The 27,142-nt window shown below is 47.9% G+C and overlaps 1 protein-coding gene across 2 annotated transcripts in view; it reads right to left on the reverse strand.

The window, feature by feature from the left end:
• The window catches only part of HIPK2 (homeodomain interacting protein kinase 2), a 197,239-nt gene that overhangs the window by 42,446 nt on the left and 127,651 nt on the right, over window positions 1–27,142 (reverse strand). The window contains exons 3-9 of one of the 2 annotated variants that reach the window (XM_029233511.1): window positions 18,806–18,929; window positions 18,393–18,512; window positions 16,288–16,374; window positions 13,928–14,112; window positions 8,738–8,900; window positions 4,949–5,075; window positions 3,728–3,849 (exon numbers count right to left, since the gene is read on the reverse strand). In XM_029233511.1, coding sequence (XP_029089344.1) covers window positions 3,728–3,849; window positions 4,949–5,075; window positions 8,738–8,900; window positions 13,928–14,112; window positions 16,288–16,374; window positions 18,393–18,512; window positions 18,806–18,929 — 928 coding nt within the window. Of the gene's footprint in view, window positions 1–3,727; window positions 3,850–4,948; window positions 5,157–8,737; window positions 8,901–13,927; window positions 14,113–16,287; window positions 16,375–18,392; window positions 18,513–18,805; window positions 18,930–27,142 lie in introns of both variants that reach the window. The other variant, XM_029233510.1, reaches the window with a different exon arrangement.

The following is a 27,142-nucleotide window of genomic DNA, read 5'->3' on the forward strand; positions in this document are numbered from 1 at the left end:
AGCATCGAAGTTTTGTATTTTAACAGTTTAAAGAGTCCAAGCCAGTGGTTTATCCTTAGGGAAACATTTAAAGGGGTTCAGGTGATACAAGCTGATTGGCTAGAAGAATGCACAAAACTTCTTCATGGCAGGGCAGAGTCTACAAGGATCTGGCAAACAGAAATCTCCATATCCTGGGGGCTCTGAAGGGTCAAAGCGGGTTTGGGATCTTGCCATTTGAAAAGTGAGATAAATTCAATACTGTATCAATCAAGAACTGTACTTCCCATCTCTCTATCTTTACCTACTCATTCATAGTTTCTGATGGTGGTCAAGATGCCAGCTCTGGGCTGGGGCTTGGAAGGACAGAGGTGACAGCTCCTTTTAGGCGGTATCAAAAAAGTGTTACTGTAAGGCAATCCATATCACCCTCGTGTCACTGAAATGAGAGGGTGTGATTACATTCTCTTCTTCCATGAACACATCTTTGGGGTGCCCCAGAGAGAGGGACATGTCCTTTGAGGGACATGTGATGCTGCTGGGAGGTGGGGCAGAAAAGGGCAGAGCAAACAAAGCTAACATGAGGGATGGATTTAAAAGACTCTATAAACTTTCACAGATAAACTCCTGGAAAAAGTATAACTATTAGATAAAAAGAAATACGCAGAATTTTGGGATATATTTAAAGTAATAATCTTTGGAGTGCCTCTGCCTGATACCTAGAAATTTATCCCAAGAAAAATGAAGGCATCAGCTTGCGTGTTTAATTATTGCTTTTTTTCTTTTTTTTTTTTATAGCTGCCCTACTAGTTTTAGAAGTTAGCTTATTTTCGTCCTTTGAAGGGACCATTAAACAATACCTAGGAGAGGACTTCCCTGGTGGCGCAGTGGTTAAGAATCGCCTGCCAAGGCAGGGGACACGGGTTCGAGCCCTGGTCCGGGAAGATCCCACATGCCACGGAGCAACTAAGCCCGTGCGCCACGACTACTGAGCCTGTGCTCTAGAGCCCGCGAGCTACAACTACTGAGCCCGCACGCCTAGAGCCCATGCTCCACAACAAGAGAAGCCACTGCAGTGAGAAGCACACGCACTGCAATGAAGAGTAGCCCCCGCTCACTGCAACTAGAGAAAGCCTGTGTGCAGCAAGAGAAAGCTTGTGCGCAGCAACGAAGATCCAATGTAGCCGAAAAAAGAGAAAAAACCCAAAAACCTAGGAAAGCTCGACCTTAATACGCTAACATATTGGCATGAATTGAGTGACAGAAAAATCAAAAGCAACCAATAAACAAAAAGACACACAGTGATGCTAGATAGGACAGGACTTTTTTTTTTTTTTTTTTTAATTTAATCTCTCTTAGGCGTCTCTGCATGTCAAGACACTTTGGTCTACCATGTCTCTGACGCGCAGGCTCAGCGACCATGGCTCACGGGCCCAGCCACGCCTACTGCAAACAAAAGGGAGCTATGAGGACCAGAGACAGAGGAAGGAGTAGAAGGTGTGCTTTATACGCTGAAGGTTCTCTGTTTACAAACTTTCAGCAAGACAGAGCTTTCTGTGCCATCGGAAGCTGGTGTTAGTGGTCATTTGCAGTCTCAATTTGGACATAAGAACAAAGAGATGAAGAATGGCTAATATCAATCTCAAACAAGCTGTTCCAGAAAACAGAAGAAGAGGTAATAATATCCAGCATATCTTATGAGATTGGTGTAATCTCGATGCCCAAAGCAGATAAAGATTCTACAAGAAAGAGAAATTCATGCCGCTTCTCACTTATGAACATAGATGCAAAAATACTAGCTGTAGTGTTTGCAAACTATCCAGAATTGAAAAGCATACAAACACGTCAAGCACAACATGATTAAATAAAGTTCACCCTGGACATACAGGGATAGTTTAACATTACAAAATCTATTAAGTAACTTGGTACACTAACAGATAAAGAAACCAAAACACAGGAGCATTTCAATAGATGAAGAAAGAACATTTGATGCAACTTAATATTAATTCATTAAAAATTAGCAAACTTGATGAAGCGTCCCTATCAACTCTTCAGAGTAAACAAAATCCCTAATGGCAAGCAGCTAGAAGAATTTCCTTTAAAGTTAGGTTCAAGTTAAGGATGCTCAATATTAACACTGTTATTAAACGTTGTGGAGGGGCTGTCAGCACAGTGATATAAGGACAATAAATAAAAGTTATAAAGATTGTAAAGGAAGAAACAAAACTGTATCATTTGTAAATGAAAAGATAGTCTACATAGAAAATCCAAGGGAATTCACAGAAACAATCAGAACTAATCAGAGTTTGGAAGGATTGCTAGATAACGAACTCAATAAAGAAAAATCAGTTACATTCCTATGAACCAAAGACAAATAATTAGAACATACAGTTAAAAAAGTTATTAATAACAAAACTGTAAAATATTTAGGAATTATTCTAACAAAAGAAAACTTTAGTGAAAGGAATAAAAGGTAATTTATATACAGTTATACCATGTTCAGGGATGACTTAATATTATAAGGATGTCCTAAAAGTAAATATAAATCCAATGCAAGTCCAATAAATACAAACCAGGAAATTTTGGGTTTTGTTTTGGCTTGTTTTGGAACCAAAATTCTTATGTAAAGGTGATGATAAAATTCACACGGAAAAGCGAAGGGATAAGAATAGACAGAGAAATTTTGAAGAACAATATAGGAGCAGGGCTTTTCTGACCAGATACCAGACATATATTAAAGTCATAATAGTTAAGACAATAGGATATTGGAGAGGACAATGGAATAGCATACAGTGAGCCCAAAATAGACCTATGCAATTTGACTATATTAAAATTAAAACCCCAAACCTCTATTCAACAAAAGACACCATAAGTAAGTGTCTTTGGGAACCAACTTTATTTAAAAACAGAAGTGCCTCTAAACTAACGACATTTTGGTCAAGCTGTCCTTGACGCCCAACAACAGAAACAGTACATACAGCATGGTGGTAAAAGTACAGATGCTGGTGTCTTGGGTTTCTGTTCTGGTTCTGCCACCTAATTGCCGTGTGACTTTGAGCCAGTGCTTGTGCTTCATTTCCCCTATTTGTCAAAAGGAGACAAATACCTTACTATGTTGTGGGGATTAAATCAATAACAACTGTAAAGTGCCTGGCATAATGAGGATGTATTTGTTATTAAGGTTCAAGTGACGTTAAGGATTATTACTGTTAGCATTACACCACTATGGCTACCTAAAATTCCCACAACGCTTTACTTATTTTCAACCAGTTTCACCTCTGTGATTTCATTCTAAGAATCTGTCAGGGTACCTGTGTGAACAGATAAGGAAGGTTCCATCCCAAAGCTTCTGTGATCCCGGTTTTCAACTATAAAACAAAGAGATAATCTCCAAGGCTCTTTCTGGCTTTAGAAAAATAATTTCAGTTTTACAAGGAAGAAACGCTAACTGACTTGCCTTGGGTCACAGTTAGGATGAAACCCTAGGTCTCCCACATTAATTTGCATTGCAAAGATACAATGATAATTTCCCCAGACTCTCCCTGTGTCTAAATTTCTTCTTGTAATTGTAAGCTAGATACTTAGGGAGGTAATTCACCTGGGCATCACTCAGAATATTACTGATATATTCTAATGATTTCAAGCATCTAACTCATTGCCAGGGAGGGAATTAGCGAAGATATAGCTCTTTTGTGAACAACATTAACATGGATCATAGTAATACCAGTAATAATAAAGAAAGAATTACCTGGGCAAGCAGACCTGGTTGGATCTGAAGAGGCTGAGCTCCTGGGGCTTGAGTGACGATGGGAACCGCGTTTTCCATTCTCACAGAGTAGCCAGCATGCTTAGAGGGAGAGGCCTGCAATCCTAGTCCAGACAACGGGCAAGGGGGAAAAGGGCTAAGTGACTGGAAACAGCTGGACGAGGAGAACCTTCCTAGCCTGCTGTGTCAGCTCTCAGCTTCCCTTGGCACTAGATACCGCCTGGTCCTTTGGAAGTCTCCCCTTTAGTTTCTAACTTAAAAAAAAAAAAAAAAATTTTTTTTTTTTCTTTTGGCCGTGCTGCATGGCTTGCGGGATCTTACTTCCCCGACCAGGGACTGAACCCGGGCCCTTGGCAGTGAAAGCGTGGAGTCCTAACCACTGGACCGCCAGGGAATTCCCTCTAACTTAAAATTTTAAAAAACCACGAAAACAGCCTTGAATGTTTTCAAAGACTAGGTCTTTGAAAGATTAAGGAATCTTTAAAGCCAAAAGTGGAACAGTTATGTTGGCAAATTACAGCAGGAAAACAACTGCTTTTGACATGAAGATATATCTGCGTATGTCAAAGCCAGGCCTTGGGGGAGGAGTGAGGTGGCTGGAATTGCACTGATTCAGACTGAACCACGTAGACTTACACCAGGAGGGTTTCAGAGACAAATTCTTGAGCTTTCTGTGTAAACTGTAACCAAACAGCCAACTCCAGCTTAGAGTTTTCAGGAGAAGAGGCCAGGGTGCATGGCCAAAGGATCACCTGGTGGGCACGTGGTCGGGGGGTGGTGTCCAGGAAACGCTTTCCAGACAGATTTATATTCTTCACAAGAACTGGGACTAGTTGGCTGTCGGAGATCGGCAATTTTTTACAGATAAGCCACACAGGATATTCCATGTGAGGAAACGCAAGAGCTGACATCAGCATAACAATGGGAACACACACAACGCGCTGATTTACAGACAGCAACTGGGCCTGGGCCGAAACCACTGGCAGGTGATGAGAATAACAAGGCGCTGACTTGGTGCCGAAACGTAAGTCCCACTGTTTCTAGGCTGGCCGCCGCAGTACGGGGGCCCTCAAGCTCAGTGATGCCAGGGCTCTCAGCAAAAGAAATGAAGAGGGCTTTAGCAGGACAGAAGAGTTTGGGGGCTGGCGCCCCAGAGGTGGTCCTCTTGGAAGCAGGTGAGAGGCTGTGTCCACTCAGCCTTACCTTGGAAGCCGGGTGGACACACGATGAGCGCTTGCTGGAAGGGGTCGGGCCGGGCGCAGATCTGGGCCGCTCCCGTCTGCAGGGGCATGCTCCGCTGGGCCACCGCAGCCATGGATGCCGCTGAGGGCTGGTAGAGTGCAGATTGGTAGTTTAGTATGGAGACTTCAGGATTGGCTAAGGAAAGAGTGGCACTGGTGGAGGTGGGAGCCTAAAGGAATGGTGGGGATTAAACAAAAATAAACAAATAAAAAATGAGGGAGGTGGCATGTTGGGAGACACGAATCTAAATCAAATAAATGAACTCAAAGAAGAGCAAACAAACAAACGAAAACCAAGAGCAAAAAAGCAAAAACAGAGGGGAGTGGAAATACAGTTGGAAAGTCTCAGGGAAAAGCAGGCACCTGCAGCCCCATGAGACACAGAACCACCTTCGGTGCTTACATCCAGGCCTGTTCCTAACATTTATGGGGCTTGCAAATGCAAGTGGACGCCTGCATATCATGTCTAAATACTGCAAAGTTAAAAATCGGCTAAAGGACTTACGTTCTGCCCTTCCACCTGGACACGTACACTTTCATAACCACCTGGAAGACTGGGTTTGAGTTTGAATCCCTCTTAGATTCCTTGGCTTGGCCACTGGAACGTGGAGCTGAATGCCTGCCTTCCTTCTCTCCCTGTCCCAGCTCTGTCCCACAACTTGAGGGCCTTTGGGTGCATGTATTTGGACTTGGTGGTACAGTCCATACTGGGGAGGATGAAACCAAGCCTGGGGTGCCAGGTACCCAGAGCTTGGCATGGAAGCACACATACCTGGGGAGGGCCCAGGCAGGGGGCCCTTTTTCTCAGGTCTAAGGGCAGCACTGTTTACAGATGCCCTGAGATGATTGCAGAGCACCGTTACTGTAAAGAAATACGCTGCAGAAATAGAGACGGAGAGGGACATGCTGAGACTGGGGTTACTTGTTGGAATTCGGTGCATTCTCATGCTGGCGTTCAACTACTAAAGCTGGAAGGCAGGGAGAAAAGATGCCAGTGGGTCAAGAGAACTTAAATGGAGATGGGTTAGATAGATACTGAAGTTATGTCCTCTTTCCTTTCTCTTCCAGAAAGAGACAGCATTTGAGATTGAAATTCCATGTGAAGCAAAGCCACGCACGGAAGGAAAAGAAATTCTAAACTGAGAATTCTCCAGTTTCACCCCATCTTAGTCTTCTTCATGCTGAGCCTTTAGCAAGATAGGTGGAGTTACCTATGGCTTCAGATTCAACCTTTATAAGAGGTTTTGCCACTAGAGGTTACAAGCACTAAAAAAGTAAGGAGGGAAAGAGCCACAAGGATATCGTGGACACATACAAAATCAGGATTTCAAGAAAGGTATGCATGTGTGTCAAATTTGATAAAAAGGATAAAGTCTCATTTTACATGATTTTTATACTTATATTTGATGCTGAATTTCAGTGCAAAGCAAAAGAATTTGAAAGTAATCACTAAATTATTTGGCGCCCTTGTTTAGATTTTAAGATATTATTGTAACAATAAGTGTCTGTTTTTGCAGCACCACACAATTGGCCTCCAGGTAGTGTGACTGGGGATGCACGTGTGACACGTGTGGGCCAGCATCTTTGGTTGGGTTGGCCAAAAAGTTCGTTTGGGTTTTCCGTAAGATCTTATGAACTTTTCCCATAAGATCTTACGAACCTGAACGAACTTCTGGGCCAATCTAATTTTTTATTTTTTGTTGAAGTATAGTTCATTTACAATGCAGTGTTAGTTTCTGGTGCACAGCAAAGTGATTCAGTTACATATATATGTGTGTGTGTGTGTGTGTGTATTCTTTTTCATATTCTTTTCCATTATAGGTTACTAAAAGGTATTGAATATAGTTCCCTGTGCTATACAGTAGGTCCTTGTTGTTCATCTGTTTTATATACAGTCGTCTGTATTGGGCCAGCATCTGTGTTGCTACTGATGGCACGACTTGTGTTTCCTCTTTGTTCTCTCCATGGCCTCACCTCTCTGGGAGGCTTCCCCAGATACACACTTCCCACCACCTGCTTGCACTCTACACACCAGAGACCAGACCCTCCTCACATCTTCCTGCCTCTGGGCTTCCCTCTTCAGGGCACTAGCACCAATCTCCTCCAGTTCCCACGCTGGCGCTCAACTACTCCCCCTTCTGGCCAGTCGCTGGTACTGCTGCTCCTTCCCTCGAAACGTCCCCAGAACCCTCTTTTTAATCACTACTTCCTTAGCTGAGGCCTGTCCTGGTGCCTGGGACCTGTAAGGCCCTGACTAGTGATGCTCTGGCCTCTGCTTCCTCTCTTCCAATTCGTTTTGGACACAGAGGCTAGAACGTTCTTTCCAAAAGACTACTTTGTGCATGTCACCACCCTGCTCAAAAATCTCCAATTGCTGCCTAACGAATACTGTATATGCATCTTAGTCTGGCCCTCCTTCCTCACAGTTAGGCCAACCTTCCCATTTCAACGTATCTTCTACTCTTCCTGCTTACGGCACCAGCAAGATAGTCCACTCACTGTGATGGGGCTCTGGTGATGAAGACCAAAACCATGGTGATATCTTGGCAAGGAGTTCACCCGACTGGCTGTGGCTGCCTTAGCCTGAGGACTGAGCTAGGCACTGGTTGGGAATGTTTATTATTTTGGACTCGGCTGTAGAGAACATTAGCTCTTCCCACTAAGGAGAATTGTAAGAACACCAAGGGCCCCCAGGGGGCAGCAGATTCCAGGCAGCCTCTCCTAGAGTTTAGGCAGAAGGAGAGGACAGGCTGGGAAGTAAAGCTGGGCCTTAGCAACACACCATGCCAGGAATGGCCTGGAAAACAGGGTCAATGACTCTTCCGTGGGAGCAGGGGACCTGTCGGAAAGGAGTAGATGGCCCAGCAGAGTATTCACACTTCAGGATTAGAACATATACACTCCTTTCCTATGGGGTGGGGTGTGTGTGTACACACACACACACACAGGTGTGCTGTTGTCATTAAAGATTGATATTAAGACTGAAAAAAATCTAGGGACATTTATTTGGTGGAACTGGTAAGGCTGGTTGGTGGGAATAAAATTAAAAGTCTCTTAGATACCAGCGGCAGCCTGAGTGAGGACTTGGGGATTATTCGTTCAGTAACTATTTCCTGGGTGTCATCCATATTTTGAGCAGTGTATTAGGTGCTAGATTCTTCTAATTTTCTGCAAAAGGCTGGAAAGCTGCAGGAAGAAAACCTCAGTTTCCCGGTCCCTTTTTAGTTCTAGCTGCTGGAATTCTGGTGACAAGACTGATGAATTGATTCTCCCCAAGAACTGGAAAAGGACAGGTTTTATCTGTCTTGAAAGGAGACCATGTGGACCCAGCAGTGTGGACACCAGGAGCAAGGGCCTGAGCTGGGTGACCGTCAGCATCCCTTCCAGTTCTAGAATTCTTTATCAGGCAGATGTCGGTCATAAAAAGATCACAGCATCTCCTTTACCTTGTTCCCACATCAAGACAGGAGAGCAGTAAGAGGTACCATCTCAGAAGTAACTCCCTTAGTGAGTCATTTCTGGGACCTTTCCATGAGCCAGTAGTCAATACAAAGAGTGCCTGGGATTCTCAGATGAAATAACCTTGGGAACACACACTTTCTTACAGAGTTGAACGTGACAGCAGAGGGATTCTGTCTGTTGTACGTGATACTGGAGGAGTTTTGTCTCCTGACTCGGTTTGGTGGGAAAGTACAATTCCTGTCGCTCACACTATCAACCCCGCCTGCCTTCCCCTCCGCTCCCCACTCACCTGGTTGTGGACGGTGTTCAGCTGGTTGTTGAAGGTCATGGTCAGGTTGGTGGATGTGCTGGGGGCCACGTGTGTGATGAAAGGGGTTTTGCTCTGGTTTACCGTGTCGTACATGTTCACCCGACGCTTGCAAATCTCCATGTTCTGGAAACATGATTTGACGCTGTTCACGCAAAAGGCAGAGACAGAGGCATTAGGGAAAGACAAGAGGGTAAGGTGGCATCCAGGGGAGAAAACGGAGAGAGAAAAAGAGAGAACAGTTAATCTAATCAACAAAACAACCGGGACACTTCACGTTAGGTCTCAGTTTCCTGGATTTCTCATGCAGCGTCTGCATTTGCAAGAGTCGGCGGTACTCAGATGAATCCCCCCATTGTCTCACTACCTCTTCTCCCCGTCCTGGTGGGTAAAGGTTCTCCGTCAGCACAACAGACCTCTGGGCTCTCACTGCATTTCCTCATGCTGCTGATCTGCCTGCACCTTCACCGCTCATTCTCAGCTTTCAAAGTGGTTTCTGGCGCATAAACAAACGTATAAGTTCTCTGGGAGCGTTGAACAGCAGTTGATGACCTGCCTCCACCTTCCTCGCGCTCACCCTTTCCAGCTAGTCTAGGGCACCAGCGCCATCTAGGGGTCAGCCAAGGAACTAGCCAACCCAGTACCAGGACCTCGTGCCACGCTTGTTCCTCCCTGGATTGTGTATGGAATGAAAACAATGATCTTAATGATTACTGCTAGTGGCTAACTTTACTGGCAGTGTGGCAGTTGTTTGCAAGCACTGTCTCATTCAGTCCTACAGCAACCACGAGGGGAAGAGATACAACCGTTGGCCCTATTTTATGAGTAAGGCTGAAGCAGACAGAGGATGGGTAATTTGTCAAGATCAAGAGCTAATTATTGGCAGTCTTCACATACACATGTACATTCTCTTCACCTTCCTTCATTCTGCCTTTCCGTTTTCTAATTCTTTCCCAGTTACATGAAGTAAAGTTTCTCTTCCTCTTTTTCTTCCTCCATTGCATTTGTGAATCAAAACAAAACTCTAATTATGAAAGTCAAGTATAGAAGTGTTGCTGATACCAGCATCAAGGACAAGGAAAGCCACGAGTGGCCCTGACCAAGCTTTTGAAAATCCACCATATAGTGTCCTTTAGAATTTATACAATTGTTTTTCATTCACTTGTCTTCTTCTAATTAAACTTAATTTTCCTCAAATGGTAATATTCAAGATAATGAATATTAAATTTCAATTTAAAATACTTATTTTAAGTATAAATAGTTTAATAACAATATAAAATTCTACTCTTTTAAGATTACAAATGCACACTGTTTCCACATACTATAGGTAAGTTATATTCTGGGCCAAGCAGGTGCTTGTGGGCTATCCCAAAACATCCTCTCCATGAATGATGTTCTGAACTGACTTAGACATTCTTTCTGAGTTAATGACTACTTACATTGGCTACACAATGCACACTAAATAAACACTGACTGACAGCCCTGGACAGGAAGGAAAACGTATTCTCCAGTAACCAAGAGCTAGAAACACTATTACTAATGCTGGTAATGCCAACATGTTTTGAGCATCTACTAAGTATCAAGCCCACTGCTAAGTGCTTTCACATGGAGGCTGAAGGAATAAAACAATAGATTTTGTGTTCTTTTTGGACTGTAGTTAATGCATCAACGGTTTTCTGACAATTCAGCACAAAGCTTTTAGACTCAGAATCTTCTAGCTGAAATGGTCTGAGTTTTTAGTTTCAGTTAGAGGAAAGCACTTTCACGTTGGGTTCATTCTGAGAGTGGTTTTAAGGAATCTGTGCACTAGAATCCTGGCGTGGAGAAATGAGTGGAGTCTCTTTCGCCTGTTAATCTGGATGCTGGCGTAACCCTGGCCGAGCCCCAGAGGTGGGGTCTCTAGCAGGGCGGTGGGGTGGCCTGGAGGTTTCTTCTAGCCCCAGAGTTCTCCATGGTCTGCCCAACAAGTTCTAGGGTTACCTGGGGATCCGGCCTACTCTCGGGTAAGCCTGGGTATGCGCAAAGACCCTTCTTTCCTTCCGAGGCTTATTTTCCGAAATCTAAGTTGTCAGTTCTTCTCTTGGTCTCACACCAAGTTCTGAATTGGAAGCTGATGCCCATGGATTCCACGCTTGGTCTTCATCCCACACAGTGAAGCACCCTATATCTGTTTCCTTACAGAACCCAGGGACAGACAGAACCCTGAGGTCATTCAACCAAGCCCCCAACTTTATGCAGGGGACTGTCTCACTGACTTGGTGCAGACGGTAACGGGAGCCCTCTAGTCAGCACCCCTCCATCTCCTATCTATAGCTGTTTCTCAGTCATCCCACTTCACCCCGAATACGCAAAGACTGATCTTATGGGGCCCCATCCAGCAAATCACCAAGTTTGCCTTTCTTTTGTGGTATAGACTGACACCCCTTGACTTACCCCTACCACACCCAGAAAAAGGACAAATCCCATGAGAGTTTGCAAGGGATGGGTCCAAGTTCCTTCTTTATACAGGAGTTTGGTTGTTTCAAACGTGCTTCTAAGTTAGAGGCAATGTCTGGTCGTTGCAATAAAATTTGACTTGCTCAACAACAGCTAATAAGGAACAGACCTGAAACTGAGGAAGCACCGTCCATGGTAGGTGCCACACCATCCTTTCTCATATGCTGGTTAAGGTCAAATCCAGCCTTAATCAGCCCAATCTGATTGTGGCCATGGCAGGGCCCATGATGACCTGCAGCTGTCTCTGATCCGCGGCCTCTTCCCGTGTATTCCCTCTCCCTCCTGACCCTATCTAAAATCTGCTGCTCTCTCGAGCACCCTGCTTCTCTCAGCAGACACCCAGGGAGGTGACTGTTTATTCTTTCACATCCCAAGCGCCTCGGGGTCGAGAGGCTGAAGTGCTATCTCTCATTACTCTCTGTTATAGGCTGAACTGTGCTCCCCAAATTCACATTAAGTTAAAGTTCTAATCCCCCTGTACTTAAGAATGTGACTGACTTTGGAGATGGGATCTTTAAAGAGGTAAAATGAGGTCATTAGGGTGGGCCCTAATCCAATTCCTCAGAAGGAGGAGGAAATTAGGACACAGACATGCAAAAAAGGAAGGCCATGTGAAGACACAGGCAGAAGACAGCCATGTGTAAGCCAAGGAGAGAGGCCACAGAAAAAGCCAACTCTGCCAAACACCTAGATCTTGGGCTTCTAGAATGATAAGAAAATAAATGTCTGCTGTTTAAGACACTCAGCCACTCAGTGGTCCTTTGTTATGGTGCCTCCTACTACCCCCTCCCACGCTCAGGCCGCACAGCCTCACATCTCACAGCCTCACGTCTTTTCTTTCCTCCTCATTTCGCCGAGGCCTGGGCCACTAGCTCAGTCCCGCCCACCTGGGAGACTTCAGAGGTCACCCTGACTCCTCGTCAGACATCCTGGCTTCTTAGTTCCTTCTCACCTCCAGTGACCTGCGGTCAATTCCAGCCACCCATCCCTTAGACTGTCCAACTGGAAACTGCTTCGCTTCCCCCAAATTCAAGCCTAGAAATTCAAGCCTCCCATCCGGTCACATTTTCTACCCATCTGGCTTATTCGACTATTACTATACTAACCGATCTCTGAGCTGACCAGACCACTCAGTCTCTTTGGACCCCTCCCATCTTCCCTTCTTTTCTCTTCTGGCTAAGCCTCCCATAGCCATCACTTTGGATTTCAGTTGCTCCATTGCCAACGCCTAACTCCGTGTCAACCTTTTTCTCTTAGCAGCCCGGCAACACTCCACCTGACGGACCCAGCTACCTCCATCCCTCCATGTCTCTCCATGCCTTCACCTGGGGAGCTCAGTTACAGCCGCGCTATTCATGTCCAACCTCCACGCTCAACGGTTCTGCTCTATTTCTCTGTTCCATTTACTCTGCCACCTCCCACTACCTAAACTTTCGGGAAACATCTTCTGAGCATCCTTTATCTCTAAGCTCTTACTACCAGACACTTCCCATCAGCATCTTAAATTGCTCAAGTCTCTTCCATATGAAAAGAAACACCACCCTTGGGCCTTCCCTAGTCACCCCTCTATTTTTTCCCTCCCCTTTCCCAGCCTTCCTTCTTGAAAAGGGTACTATCTATTTCTTCACCTCTCAATCTTTCAACCTGCTAAACTGGTTTCTGCTTCTACCATCCACTGAAACAGCTCTCACTAAGTTACCAACAACTTCCAAGTTGCCAAATCTGATGGGCATTTTTTTCCAAGCTTATTTGACTTGACCAAGCGACAGCAGACAGATCTCTGTTAAACACAACTCTCACCAGCCATTCCTCTGCCATCAATCCTTTAATGACTTCCCGTCGCTCTTAGAAGAAAGGCTGAAATCTGTAACACGGAAGGCCCGCCCCTGGCTTATCCTGGGGCCTCATCTCTCCCCCTGTCCTTCAGCTCCAGTGCCGGTCCTGCCCGTGTTGGAGTCTCCATACGGCAACGCCCCTTCCGCTCTCGCAGGCCCTTCCACCAGGCACCTCCCTCTCCTTTGGCGGTCCTGTCCTCGGGTCTTCCCTGCCATGCCCCAAGCAAGGCCCCCTTGTTACATGCTCTCCCCGTCCTATGTGTCCCCTGATAGCATCCTGGATATGTGGGGACCGCTGGTTTAATACCTTCCTCTCTCCTACAGACTGTAAGCTCCAGCGGGCGGGGGTCCCATCTGCTTTACTCCCCACATACTGCAGCTCCTGGCATAGCAAGCACACCGCACAGCGAATGAATGAATGAACGAAAGAACACACCCAGATCCACACTGGACTGAGTCCACTCGTGACCTCTGCCCTCGCACGTGGCTTTGCGTCACAGACGCTGCCATTCTGAGCACCTCGCTTCGTGCACAGACCCCCAGGGTCCGGCCCACCCGGCCTTGTGCCCTCTCACGCCCCACCGTTCCCCCTCTTTGGTGTCAAGAAAACTTCGGCCCAGGGTCCCAATGTGGCCACCACCTGTTTTGATAAATAGTTTTACTGGAACACAGCCTCCCTCATCGGTTTATGTATCGTCTACAACTGCTTTCAGCTCTAATGGCAGCACTGAGCCGCTGTGACAGGGACCGTATGGACGCAAAGCCTCAAATATTTACTATCTGGGGCTTTCAGGAAAAAGTCTGCCCAGCCCTGGAATAAAGCATCGCATGGAACACCTACTGTGTGCTGTGGGGAAAATCGAGTAAGTGTGTCATGGTGACAAAGGGGTGGTTCAGGGTCTCGATCGGAGTGATTCTCTTATCAGCGTCTATGGTCAGCATCTTCTTCAACAGGTCGATGAACTCCCGCCGGTCCGCCTTTTCCACCAACATGTCACTCCCTTCCAAATCCGTCGTCATGTTTACCTGAAAGCAAGCGGGGACAGGTTACCAAGAGCCCGCGCGGCCTCCCTCCCCCTGACCCCTCTTATTTTGCGCCCTGCAGCTCCATCCTAATCTCTCGGTCACCCCTTCCCAACCCCCGGAAGGCTGTGTCTGCCCCGTGGGAGGTGCTGCCTCGGGTCATCACTGCCCACCGGACGCGGCTGTTCTCTCTGCAGGAGAGACAGAGGGAGGGCACGCCGGGAAGGGAGAGGCCACTGCCGGCACCTGCAAATGTATAAACGTGCCGGGGGTACCCGGCTCCTGTTCATCACTTAGGTGGAAATGCACCTCACATCACGCCTCACCGCAAAGAACCACAGGATGAAGAGAGTCCTGGAGACGGAGTGCGTGACAGTGTGAATGCACGGAATACTACTGAATGGTACGCTTACATATGGTTTAAATGATAAAAGTTATGCTACATGTATTTCCCCACAGGTAAAAAAAACAGTAATTACAACCAAGTGGTAAAAAATAAGATGCAAAAAGGTTTATTTATTTAACCTTCCGAGGGAGATGCTGGGGCCTCAGCACCCTCTTCCCACCCCTACGGTGTGTCAGTCCTCTTGCAGGTCCTGAACTAGGGCCCGAATTATTCAAGTCCCTGGGTTCGCTGGGATCACCTCTGGCCAAGGCAGGCAGGACATCTGAACACAGGATTTTTCTTCCAAGAGCAAAAGCTTATACTAGGATGGCCTTTAAAAGCCTTGTTTTGTGGTGCTTTCTATATTTTCCAAGACATGCGCGGGAAGGCGATTTCGGTTTTCTCAGGTAATCTAAGCTCCTAATCAACTGACAAGTATACTTTACTCAGAATCATGATTTTTGGTTACACTTCTCTTCCAGAAGAGGTGTGCTAAGTCTTTATTGGTCTGTAGCTTTATTTTTCATTGCTTTGAAGAAAAACTCACTTTGGGTTGCCCTGATTTCAGACTAGTTTTTACCCTAAAAATAGCTGACGTTCTAGAATTTTCTCTGGGCACAAAGGTGAGAGCCTGTGGTCCCTCCAGTGAGCTGAGAGAGACTGAGTGCAGTGGGCTGAACTGTGTTCTCGCAGAAGATGTGACTCCTAATCCCCGGTACCTGTGAAATAGGGTCTCTGCAGATGGAACCAAGTTAAAGTCATGCTGGAGTAGAGTGGGCCATAAATCCAATGACTGCCGTCTTTATAAGAGAAAGAAGGGAGATTTGGACACAGAGACAAGAGGGAACATAGGGATGAAGACCACATGAAGAAGGAGGCAGAGACTGGGCGGATGCAGATACAAGTCAAGGGAAACCGGGGATTGCCAGGGGCCGCCAGAAGCTAGGAGAAAGGCATGGACAGTCTTTTCCTAGAGCCTGCAGAGGGAACATGGGCTGTTGGTACTGTGATTTCAAACTTCCAGCCTCCAGAACTGCGAGAGAATAAATGTTGTTGTCTTAAGTCACCCAGTTTATGGCCCCTTGTTAAGGTAGCCCTAGGGAACTAATCATGGGCATTAAACTCAAATGTACTAATGGGCTTGAATTCTTCTTGTGAAGACATCAATAAGATTGTCCAGTACTATTTTACAATTGGGAACCAATAAACTGAAGCCATTTTTAAAGAGCTGGTGTAAGATTTTTAAAATTTTTTTATTTTTGGCTGCGTCGGGTCTTCATTGCTGCACACAGGCTTTCTCTAGTTGCGGTGAGCAGGGGCTACTCTTCATTGCAGTGCACGGGCTTCTCATGCTTCTCATTGTGGCCGCTTCTCTTGTTGCGGAGCATGGGCTCTAGGCGCGTGGGCTTCAGTAGTTGTGGCACATGGGCTCAGTAGTAGTGGCTCGTGAGCTCTAGAGCGAAGGCTCAGTAGTTGTGGCGCCGGGCTTAGCTGCTCTGCGGCATGTGGGATCCTCCCAGACCAAGGCTTGAACCCGTGTCCCCTGCATTGGCAGGTGGATTCTCAACCACTGCGCCACCAGGGAAGTCCTGGTGTAAGGTTTTAAAAATGTTCCACAGACCCAATGGTATTCTTCCTAAGGCTGGCATATCACTGTTTAAGGTCAAGGTCAACCACCACAGTTGAGTAATGTGGATTTCTACCCACCATCCTATATTAAATTGCTCTCGCAGAAGTCTCGCTGTGCTTGGTTTTTAAAGGGCTAACACTGCATACTCACCCACGGAGCTTACCTGGGCCATATCATCTAAACAGTTGAAAATGTACTTCCTTGCTTCTTTTGACTTAATCCCCGTCTCTGCTTCATGGTCATCTGGTGTCTGGTCAAGAGAGGCAAAAGCCCATTGGTAATATGAATTATTTCCTAGTCACTGTGACTCAAACCTGCCAGCTTCTGCTTCTCCCAGAGGGTCTTTTCCCACCTTTCAGAGAAGGAGACTAGGATTCTTCTTAAAGTGACCTGCGTACGAATTCCTTCCTCTCTTCAGCCTCCACACTAACTCATCCCTCCTCCTTCCTTCCTTCCTTCCTTCCCATGAACACCTGTTGGGGGCCTGCTCTGAGTCAGGTCTGGAGGATCCCCAGATGAGCAAGATATGCCACAACCCTGATAGACTTACATTCTCCCCTAAGTTTAAGGAATAAGGTCAGGTTCCATATGTGGAAAAGCAGAAGCCCTTTTTCCACTTGCTTTAAAATGTTAATTTAATGTATCAAACTCGTATACATAGAGCTCTCCCTATGTGCCAGGTGCTATTCTAAAGCACGTGAACTCATGTAACGCCCTTCACAACCATCTTAGGGAGGGCAGCTGCCAGCCCATTTTCCAGAGGGAGAAACGGGAACAGAAAGCTTGAGGGGCCTGCCAAGGTCCCAGGGCCAGTGAATGGCAGCTGGCTCCGGAGTCTGTTCTGTGTGTCCCCTCCGCCTGGGCCCGGGGCGCACACACCCAGTTCCCGAACTGGCCTCAGTCTAGGAAGCTGCTGTTTCCAATTACTATGGATTTTGGGACTCATACATGGATCACAGGTAATTAATCCTTCAGATCTCACTCAAGGACAGCACACCTGGAGCTGCTACGATCCAGGCTTCGATCTGGGAACAGCTGGCCAAGTGGGCCTGAGGCTCTTAACTAAGACGTAGAAGTGAACCCTGCCCCTGCCCGGCCTCGGCCTCCTCCCCACTGGGACTCTTTTTCACCGGACCTGACCTTGAGCTGCTCACCCTCACAGGTGCCAAACGCCAGCCTCCCGTCAATAGCCTAGGATCCTTGTTTAGCTTCCAGATCTCTTTTCAAAGTCTTTTGCCACCATTGGCCACACATTATCTTTAAATGTATTAGAATATAGCGTGGTTTCTGTCAAAAAAAAACACCCACCCACTCTCTTGCAAAAAAAGAAACACCTAAAATGAACACAAAACACACTTAAGACTTGTATTATTTTCTCCTTCCCAGGAAAAAAACATTAATTTTAATTACTAGGCACAGATCAAAGTGAAAGCAAAATACGTTTCTGTTAAAGTCAAACCACCAGAGTTTACGGTGTGCAACGGTGCGCTACGGTGCGCTCCACCACCTGCCGGCCGGGACCAGCAGACCCCTCCCCGGAGTCTTCGTACGCTGTGTGGCTTAGGCTGCTTCCTCTGCCTGGAAGGCCCTCTTCATCCTTTAGGGCCCGGCTCGAATGCTCCTCCCCGACCCTCTGCCACAGCGGGATTAAAGGCTCCCTCCTCCGGCCTCCCACGCTCTGTTCCTGCCGGGAACAGAGCGCTGGTCACGGCGGGGAGGCAGGGCTTGCCACACAGGTTCAGGCTCCCTCTGGACTGGGAGCTCCTTGAGGGCAGGGGGTGGTTCATTTCTCTGTCTAGTAACCAACCAGACAGGTCATTAAGATCCACTGGATTAAATCTCAGGAGTTTAGAGATCAGAGTTTGAGCCGCAAAAGGCAGCAGGTCAAACAAAGTGGTGTTTTTTGGTACACGGGCCTCTCACTGTTGTGGCCTCTCCCGCTGCGGAGCACAGGCTCCGGACGCACAGGCCCAGCGGCCATGGCTCACGGGCCCAGGCGCTCCGCGGCATGTGGGATCTTCCCGGACCGGGGCACGAACCCGTGTCCCCTGCACCGGCAGGCAGACTCCTAACCACTGCGCCACCAGGGAAGCCCAAGTGGTGCTTTCTGAACATTCAGATTCATCCACACCATGTATCAACCACAGTCGCGCCCCCCCGTGGCCGAATCACAATCAGGTCCAGGACCAATGCGCCGCTGTCAAAGGCTCCCCACCGATGGGACCTTCTTCCCTGCGTGCTGGCTGTTGGAGGGGACGCTCTTCCTACCTTCAGCCTCCACAGAGGATATGGCGAGTCTGTGTCACGGTTGAAAAACCTAGTTGTCTTTGTTCCTGCGCTTAATAAATATTCTGCTGGCAAACCCTGTGTTTGTGAAATATACCGAATCTGCAAGAAAAGATGAGAATGAGGTCAGGGCTTTTCCTGTCATCATACATGCGGTACACTGATGGCTCTAGTGTCTTGGAGAAAAACAACAATTTTATAGGGAGAGAGAGAAGTTATCAAAGGAAAAGGGGAAAGAAAGAGGAATAAAGAAAGAAAAGCGAGGTGAAAGGAAGCAAGGTTCGCGAGACAATGTAACACCGCGTGGCCCCATCCGTACGTCAGGTTATAAATGAGGTGCCAATCCAGATGAAGAATGAGGGCTTGCTGTGCACACCTGTGCTCTCCAGACCCACCTGATCGTACTCTGAAGCTCCTGGATACAGCGGCCAGCCCAGGAAGAGCTCTGCAATGACGCAGCCCAGGGACCACATATCAATTGCCTCACAAAATGGTAAACCAAGGATGATCTCAGGGGCCCTGGAAAGGAAGAATGGAAAAAAAAATCATCAGCAATTTGGAAACGCAGGCAGGTATTTCTACATGAATTCTACATAAAATCCAGTCTTTCAAACCCGAGGTACCATTATAGACCCCCCGAAGGGCCTGTCATTCTCGAGCTGGACTGAAATGACCCCTCCACCCTTTGACTTGGCCCTGCCCATCAGCAGGGACCCTGGCTGAATGACTGGCTGGGAAGAAGGGTAGGTCTGTGGCTCTAGAACAGACCCCCAGGGAACCACAGCTATTGACTTCATTACCATTACACTCCAGCCAGATGAGCTAAGTATAATTTCAGAGACACTTGGGGAATTATGTTTCGTAGCTGAAAACTCGGGAAACCAACCTTTAGAGTGCCCAGTTTTTACAAAGGAATTCTTAAGTACAGGTATTCTATTTTCAGTAATATATATAAAACAAGTGGCCTCCACCCAGAATGGGATTACATCCAATAGCTGTTTATGCCAACAATCCTTAGGAGTTTGTATCACTTTCCCAAGGAAACACTGTTTTTTTTATTAGCTTCTAAAAAGTTCTCTACTATGACAATTATAGAACTCTGTTCGCGATACCTAGTTTGGGTATCGATCAGAATTCCATTATAAACCCTTTTCTAACTGTAGAAATTATGTTCCTTCACATGATAAACCAGGTTACATGCTGGAACTTCTAAAGGAAATCACCTAAACTCAAAGAGAAAATTTCACATGCAGTTGGTAATCAAAACCAAAGACCACAGAGTACCTCTTCTTTTCTAGGAATTGGTCATGATTGCTAGGGGTACATTTTGGAGAAAACCACATTCAGAGTATGAGATACGAACCCAGTTTATGTTTTTTAAAAAAACGTGGCTCGAGGCACTCTGCTGATACATTAGCCCAACTTCTGTTTTCTCTCTCAACTGTCCCCTTGATTAAGCCATACAGGAAGATGCTACTCTCCACCCTTTCAGCAGCCTGGAGCGGAGTGCAGGGAGCGGGGAGACCTTTCTCTGCCTACGTTATCTTCCCCCAGCTAGCACGAGAGGCGGGGGGTGGCAAGGGAGGAGGCGTCAGAGAAACCTCCACTTGGAGCTTCAAGCTGAATTTTCCCTGCTTAAAAAGCATCTCCCCACCTGCTCCTTTAAATTTGCTCTCATTGCGAATCTTCTTTTTCTCTACATCATGGTACTGAAAAAAAAAAAAAAAACAAGAACCAAAGTGTCTTGCTACCAAGTCTTTTGACTTTTCAGGTGTAAAAAGGAGTTTCTTCACTTCCTTGGAGCTGGAGAGTCAGCACTGCCGCCGGTGCTTCCAGAGCTCCACAGTCACGATCTGGGAGGCAAGAGTGCCTGTCCTGAGGCCCAAGGCTGGGTCTCCCCAGGCTCAGGAGAAGGGAGTTGCTGCGGAGGGCGGGGGGAGCGAGCTGCTGCTTGATGGGTCTGCCCTGTGCCCATCCCCTCACTGCTGGGCATCTTCAGCTGCCAGGGTTTGCCTGGCACTTCGCCCTGTCTTTGGTCTTTTTCTCCTCCAAGCCTAGTAGCTGACGGTCCGTGTGAATACGGGAGGCTGCTCTCGCCCTCTGGCACTGACGCCCTGGGGACGCTGGGGGTAGTTTTATGACACATCACTGCTGGACTGTCCTGTGTCATGGGGCCTCCGATCCCACATGTGGCCTAGGTCACTGTGTCCAGCGCTGCCGCCCCACACCAGGGCTTCCAGAGCCCCCCCGATCATTGTGTGTAACCGACCAAATTGTTGCAGGTTGCCTCTGGTAATGTAATCTCTTCAGAGGTGGTTTTGGTTTATTTAAAAAAACACATCTTTTAGGAAAGAAGGGAATATTTGAAAAGAACATTATAGAGAGAACAACGTGCTTTTCCTACATATGTGTCAGAACCTGCTTTGCTTTCTGCCCCCTCTGTTCTAGAGTCAGATGTGTCCACCTGCCTCCTCTCCCTGGGAGAGGTATTCTGGTCTGGTCCTGAGAAGCCCCTCCTGTGGCAGCCACTGCTGCCTCAGGATCAAGCATCTCGGCACCTCTGTCCCCTCTTCCTGTGACCTGTCCCCTTGCCCTTTGCAGCCTGGACACTCCAGTCTCCAGGCTGGGTCTTAGGAACAGGCGGCTGCTGTTCCATGGGGAATCTCTGGAGGTGACCATGGGGCTGCCCTTCCGATCAGGTTAATCACCTGGTCCCCATGCCCCTAAGCAGGTCACTGGGAACCTCTGGAAATCCATCTCCCAGATTCTGTTCCCTGATGTTCTGCCTAGCAGAATCCAACAAGTAAGACTGTCGCGCAAAGGGCGCTCCAGCAATGTTCTTTGGAGAGAAATACTAGACGTGGACTCTGTCAGCGGACGTTACACGGACAGGGCCTGAGAAAATTGTTCAGTCCATTCTCCATCGGAAAAGGGAACGGCGGCGATTCGTGGTACCGCGACATCTACAGCAGAGGATTTCTCTTGCCGTGACCATAGTGAACAAATGCTTGAGCGTCAGGCAGGGCGGCCGGGAGACAAAAGAAACAGAGGGCGCAGCCCTGTCCATTGGGCCCCAATGCTGGGAAGGCAGCACTAAAGCACACGTCAAGTGAGGTCGAGCACAAAACGTACACAACACACACACACACACAGATATGAAAACAGAGCTAATCCAAACACACAAACTTGCTCCAGCATCTCCCGTTTTAAAAAATCAAGCAGGGCTTCCCTGGTGGCGCAGTGGTTGAGAGTCCGCCTGCCGATGCAAGGGACATGGGTTCGTGCCCCGGTCCAGGAGGATCCCACATGCCGCGGAGCGGCTGGGCCCGTGGGCCATGGCCGCTGAGCCTGCGCGTCTGGAGCCTGTGCTCTGCAACGGGAGAGGCCACGACAGTGAGAGGCCCGCGTACCACACACACACAAAAATCAAGCAGAACGCAAGGACAAAACACGCCAAACCCAAAACCAAACCTCTCCTAATCCCTTCAGCTCCCGCAGCTGTTGCCTTAATTCTCTGTTCTCCTTCGAAAGCTGAATCTCTAAAGAGTCATCTCCGGCAGCTTCCACTGCTTTGCCTCACGCACCTTCCCTCCCTCCTCTAACTGAACTTTCCCCTCCGCTCCACTCAATTGCAGAGCTCGCCGAGACCAGCAGGGACCACGTCACGTCCCCTGGTCAGCTTGTAAGCTCTGGAACCCGAGAGCCGCATTTCTTCCACGCAGTTGACCGTTCTGTCTTGTTTTGAAACACGCAGTCTTGGTTTTCACAACACCACGCACTGCCGCATTTGTCCTGCCCCTCTGCTCATGGCTTGTCTTCCTTTATCCAGCTGCTACCTGATGGCAAAGCCCTAGGACCCCTTCTCTTCTCTCTTTTCATTGTTTTTCTAGGTAATTCTTATGGGTTGAATTGTCTCCCCAAAAGACATGTTGAAGTCCTAACCCCTTGCTACCTCAAAATGTGCCCTTCTTTGGGAACGCGGTCATTACAGATTAGTTAAGATGATGCCATCCCGGGGTAGGGTGGATCCTTAATCCAATGTGACTGGTGTCCTTAGAAGAAGAGGGAAGTTTGGACACAGACACAGAGGGAAGATGGCCATGTGAAGATGCAGGCAGAGATTGGAGTGATGCTGCTGCAAGCCAAGGAATGCCAGGAGCCAGCAGAAGCTGGAAAAGGCAAGAAGGATCCTCCCCTAGAGGCTTCAGAGGGAGCACAGCCTTGCTGACACCTTGATTTTGGACTCCTAGCTTCCAGAACTGTGAGAGAATAAATATGTCATTCTGAGTCACGCATTTTGTGGTACTCGTTTCTGCAGTGCTAGGAAACTGAGATAGTCATTGTATCCATTCTTACAGGTTTAAATCCCATTTTGTGTATTTCCAAATGTCTATCTCCATCTTGGACTTTTCTCAGCTCCAGCTTTATGTTTCTTTTTTTTTTTTTTTTGCGATACGTGGGCCTCTCACTGTCGTGGCCTCTCCCGTTGCGGAGCACAGGCTCCAGACGCGCAGGCTCAGCGGCCATGGCTCACGGGCCCAGCCGCTCCGCGGCATGTGGGATCTTCCCGGACCGGGGCACGAACCCGCGTCCCCTGCATCGGCAGGCGGACTCTCAACCACTGCGCCACTGGGGAAGCCCCAGCTTTATGTTTCTGATGGCCTGGCATCTCCACCGGAATATCTCACAATCATCTGAAACTTACTACGTTTGAAAGGGAACTCTTCTCTTCTGCACTCCGCCCCCCCCCTTAAATAATTCCTCCCTCTGTCCTTGTTTCACTAAATGGAATTACCACCCCACCCCGCTGTTACTCATGTTGGAAACCTGGAATTGACCTTTGATTCCTCTCTCTCCCTCTTCATCCTCACCACCCAATCCATCAATATGGCAGCTCCGAAGTATCTCTCAAATTGGCCCCTGATTCTTCATTTCCACTGCCACTGCTCTGGCCCTGGCCACCCATCTCACCTGGAGCTTCCTATCTGGTCTTTCCACTTCGTCACCCCTTCCTCCAGTCCAGTCTCTACTGGCTGAACAGGTCACACGTCCCTCGGCCTGAAGCCCTCCAGAGGCTCCCTGCCACACTTAGAATGAGGTCTCCATGCCCTCCAGGCCCACGGAGACCTCCTCGGCCGGGCCCTGCCCAGCTTGGCACTGTCCAAGTTCAATAAGCTCCAGACTAAGCAGTTTCGCCTCTCAGTTTCTGGACACAGAGCCTTCACGCAGTGTCGTCGCTTCTGCCTCAGATGCTCTCTTCGCTGGCTCTCAGGTGGTGGCTTCCTTCTCAGCCGTCAAACCTCAGCCTAATCGTCACCGCCACAGACAGGCGTCCCTCGGCACCAGTGAGTCTCTGTCTACGGTGCCATAAATGTCACTTTACAGCACTTGCCCAATAACCTGCTTACTGTCTGTCTCCCCTGCTCAGCCCACAGGGGCAGCACAGTGCCTGGTATTTAGTAGCCACTCAATCAGTAAGGATTTGTTGACTGAATAAACCTTTATTAAATATAAGGAAGTGCTAAATTACGTGATTCAGATGGAAAGTTCTAAGGCAGCACAAAACAAAGGAGGATGGAAGGGGCAAACCTTCACAAAGGATGGAAGCCTGGGCACGAGGCTTTCGCACGGGAAAGGGCGGGCCTCTGTGCGGGCGGGACCCGCAGGAGTGGAGGCCCAGAGACAGGCGTGGGCACGTGGCCCCGCTCAGCCGAGCACGGCACTCACAGCGGGGCTGGCACCGAGGGACGGAGGACCTGTAGGTGGCTCACGAACGAATTACAGCAAAAAAGCCAGCGAAGGTAGTGGGGGGGCTGGAGGTGGCACCAGGAGAATATAGGGTCAGGACCACAGGGCTGCAAAGGCCCATCCCTTCTCACCTCCCTCTTGAAGCCATAACCCTCTCAGCTCCACAGCTGCGGGCTTGCTGGTGCCCTATGCAATCCAGGCCTCTCTTGTAACTCCCTACTGGTCTCCTGCCTTGGATTTCAACCTTTTCCAATTTACCCCGAAACTCCCCCTCATTCAAAGGCTGTGTCCTTTTCTCTGCATGCATGACACATTGGTCATATTTCTGATATAGCCTGTCCCCTCCCCCCCTCCTTCCTCACTCAAACACACCCTGTTTTCTGTGCTGGTGGACCACGTGATGAACATATCGACACGAACCACCAGATCGGTCCAATAAATATTAACTGACCACCTACTATTGTAGATATATGTCCGTGTGTCTGCCCTCTACTAAACCTTCCCAAGGGCAGAGTCTGTGTCTCGTGTTTTTTTTTTTTTTTTTTGCGATATGCGGGCCTGTCACTGCTGTGGCCTCTCCTGTTGCGGAGCACAGGCTCCGGACGCACAGGTTCAGCGGCCATGGCTCACGGGCCCAGCCACTCCGCGGCACGTGGGATCTTCCCGGACTGGGGCACGAACCCGCGTCCCCTGCATCGGCAGGCAGACTCTCAACCACTGTGCCACCAGGGAAGCCCTGCCTCGTGTGTTTTGATCCTCAGTCTGGCACACAGCAGATGCTCCATAATAATCTGCTCAAAACCCAGGCCATCAGCCCTCGGGTAAGGAAGGCACTTCTCTGGCCCCTCAGTAATCCTTGGGGAATGAAGACCCTTCTGCTGTGGCCTGGCAGATGCCTGGCCCCTGTTCTGTTGGTCCATAAGGCTCTGAGCTCCTGGATGTTCAAAGTCAAGTCTAAAATCTGTTTCTTTTTGTTTAGCACACCTGAAGCACGTTCGATGGTTGCGAAGGTGCATTTATTCTTCAGTGAAGAAGAAACCATTCTTACCAAGGCTTATTCCATGCCAGAATTTAGCGTCACTCATTCACTCACTTAGCGAAACAATTCAACTGCCATTTTCTTAAGCACCTACTATATGCCAGGCACCGTGCTGGGTGCTGAAGATCAGAAGCCAGACCCTGTGGCTCCTCTAGGAGTTCACCATCTAGTCAGAGGCAACAGCGGGCCTACGGCTAACACAAAACGCGCGCCCGGCACACGAAAGAGGGGGTACTGCGGGGACGAGAGGCAAAGCCCAGGGCGCTTCTCAGGAGAAGTGGACAGGTGGGGTGGCCTCCAGGTACAGGGCAGGGTGAGTGCACGTCCCTCCCTGGCTTCTCGCCCATGTCGCTGCTATACCTCCAGCGCCTACCACAGCGCCTGGGGCATGTAGGTGCTCACTATACATCTGTAGAAGGAATGCATCTTTCTGTTTCAACCCCACACCCTCAGCAGGTGCCAATTTTCCCTGAAGCTGGCACCTTCTCCTTGGCAACACCTCCTATGACAAAAGACAGACTACTTGGCCTTTCTGCTTCAAAGTTTACATGCTTAAAAAAAAAAAAATCACATTCCAGTTTCTTGCGTGGGGGCCATTTCTGTTCTCCGTTCGGCTCTGCAGCAGGTAGGATGGCTGGCTTGGGAAATGGCCTTTCCCTCTGGGCTCAGAATCGCCCAGGTTCTGTCAGTGACTCATCCTTCACTCACCAGCCTGTGGAATCATCTTACAGAGGCTCTTCGGTGCTATTTTGGAACATCAAAAATACTTTAAACATACATGAAGTGTCAGACAAAATTTGCACCTAAGAAAGAGAGAGACTGTTCCTTTCCAACATTCCCATAGCAAGACGTGGAAAATTCTACTTTTCTATAGAAAGAGAACGGACAACTGTCATTTTCGACACACCAATGGTTAAGCTTCGATATTTCACTCCATTGGCTCTCCTGACAGTGTACATGGCTGATACGGCATTCCCAGATGTCCAGATCCTGTGACCCTATAGGGGAATGACCCCCAACAGAGGTGTGGACACCACCCGAGTTGAGAGGAAACATGCAAGATCCCATGTTCACAGGTAGAATAATGCAGTGCCATTAGGTTGTGGCTGTATACCGATCTCCTGACGTTGGTAGGAGGATGAAACGAAACAGCATCACAGGAAGCACCTAGCACAGGGCCTGGCATGGAGCAGGCAATCAACAGATAGCACATCACTTGTCTGTAACGTGTCTAAGTCCACGTGACAGCAGTTAAATAAAGAGCATCCCTTTCCCTCATTTTTAAGGTCCATTTCCTCCTTATAAGTTGGGACATTAGGAAAACTGTTTAAGTATATTGAAGCATACGCATTAAACATTTTTGCTTCATTTATTTATATGAAAAAGGTACAAAGATTAATATGACCAACAACTAAGTCGCTACCATTTAGCTTTAGAAAGAAAACTGCCCATCCGCAGCCCACCCCCTTCCTCCTACCGGGAAGCACAGCTCTAAGTCTGCATTGCCTTTCACGGTACAGTCTCTTCCTCACCCAACCTCCCCCCGGCCAAGTCCATGTCTCCATCAACCACACAGCACACTAATAAAACAAGTGCAAGGTTCACGGCCACTCCCAACTTGGGCAATAAATCTGCAACACTAATCAGAGAGCACAGGAAGAACTGTGCATTTCTGGAAAAATGTTACTCAATTTCTGCGAGTTTTTATTTCACCATCTATAAAATGTGATTATTAATCTTGCCTTTTTTTTTTTTTCTTGCCTCTACAGCAGCTTGTGAAGATAAATTATGGTCGGTAGAATTATAAGGCAGTTTGAACTCCTTGGAAGCAAGACACTTTGTTAGCCCATGGTATTTTATACTCACTGATATTATAAGGTGTACTTGAACTGAACTGCAGTGAAAAAAGCCTGTTCCCACAAATATATGTAGATTGAAAGTAACC

This window comes from Monodon monoceros, unplaced genomic scaffold, assembly GCF_005190385.1.
Source record: "Monodon monoceros isolate NGI ecotype Baffin Bay Population unplaced genomic scaffold, NGI_Narwhal_1 Super_Scaffold_2, whole genome shotgun sequence".
Classification (NCBI taxonomy): Eukaryota; Metazoa; Chordata; class Mammalia; order Artiodactyla; family Monodontidae; genus Monodon; species Monodon monoceros.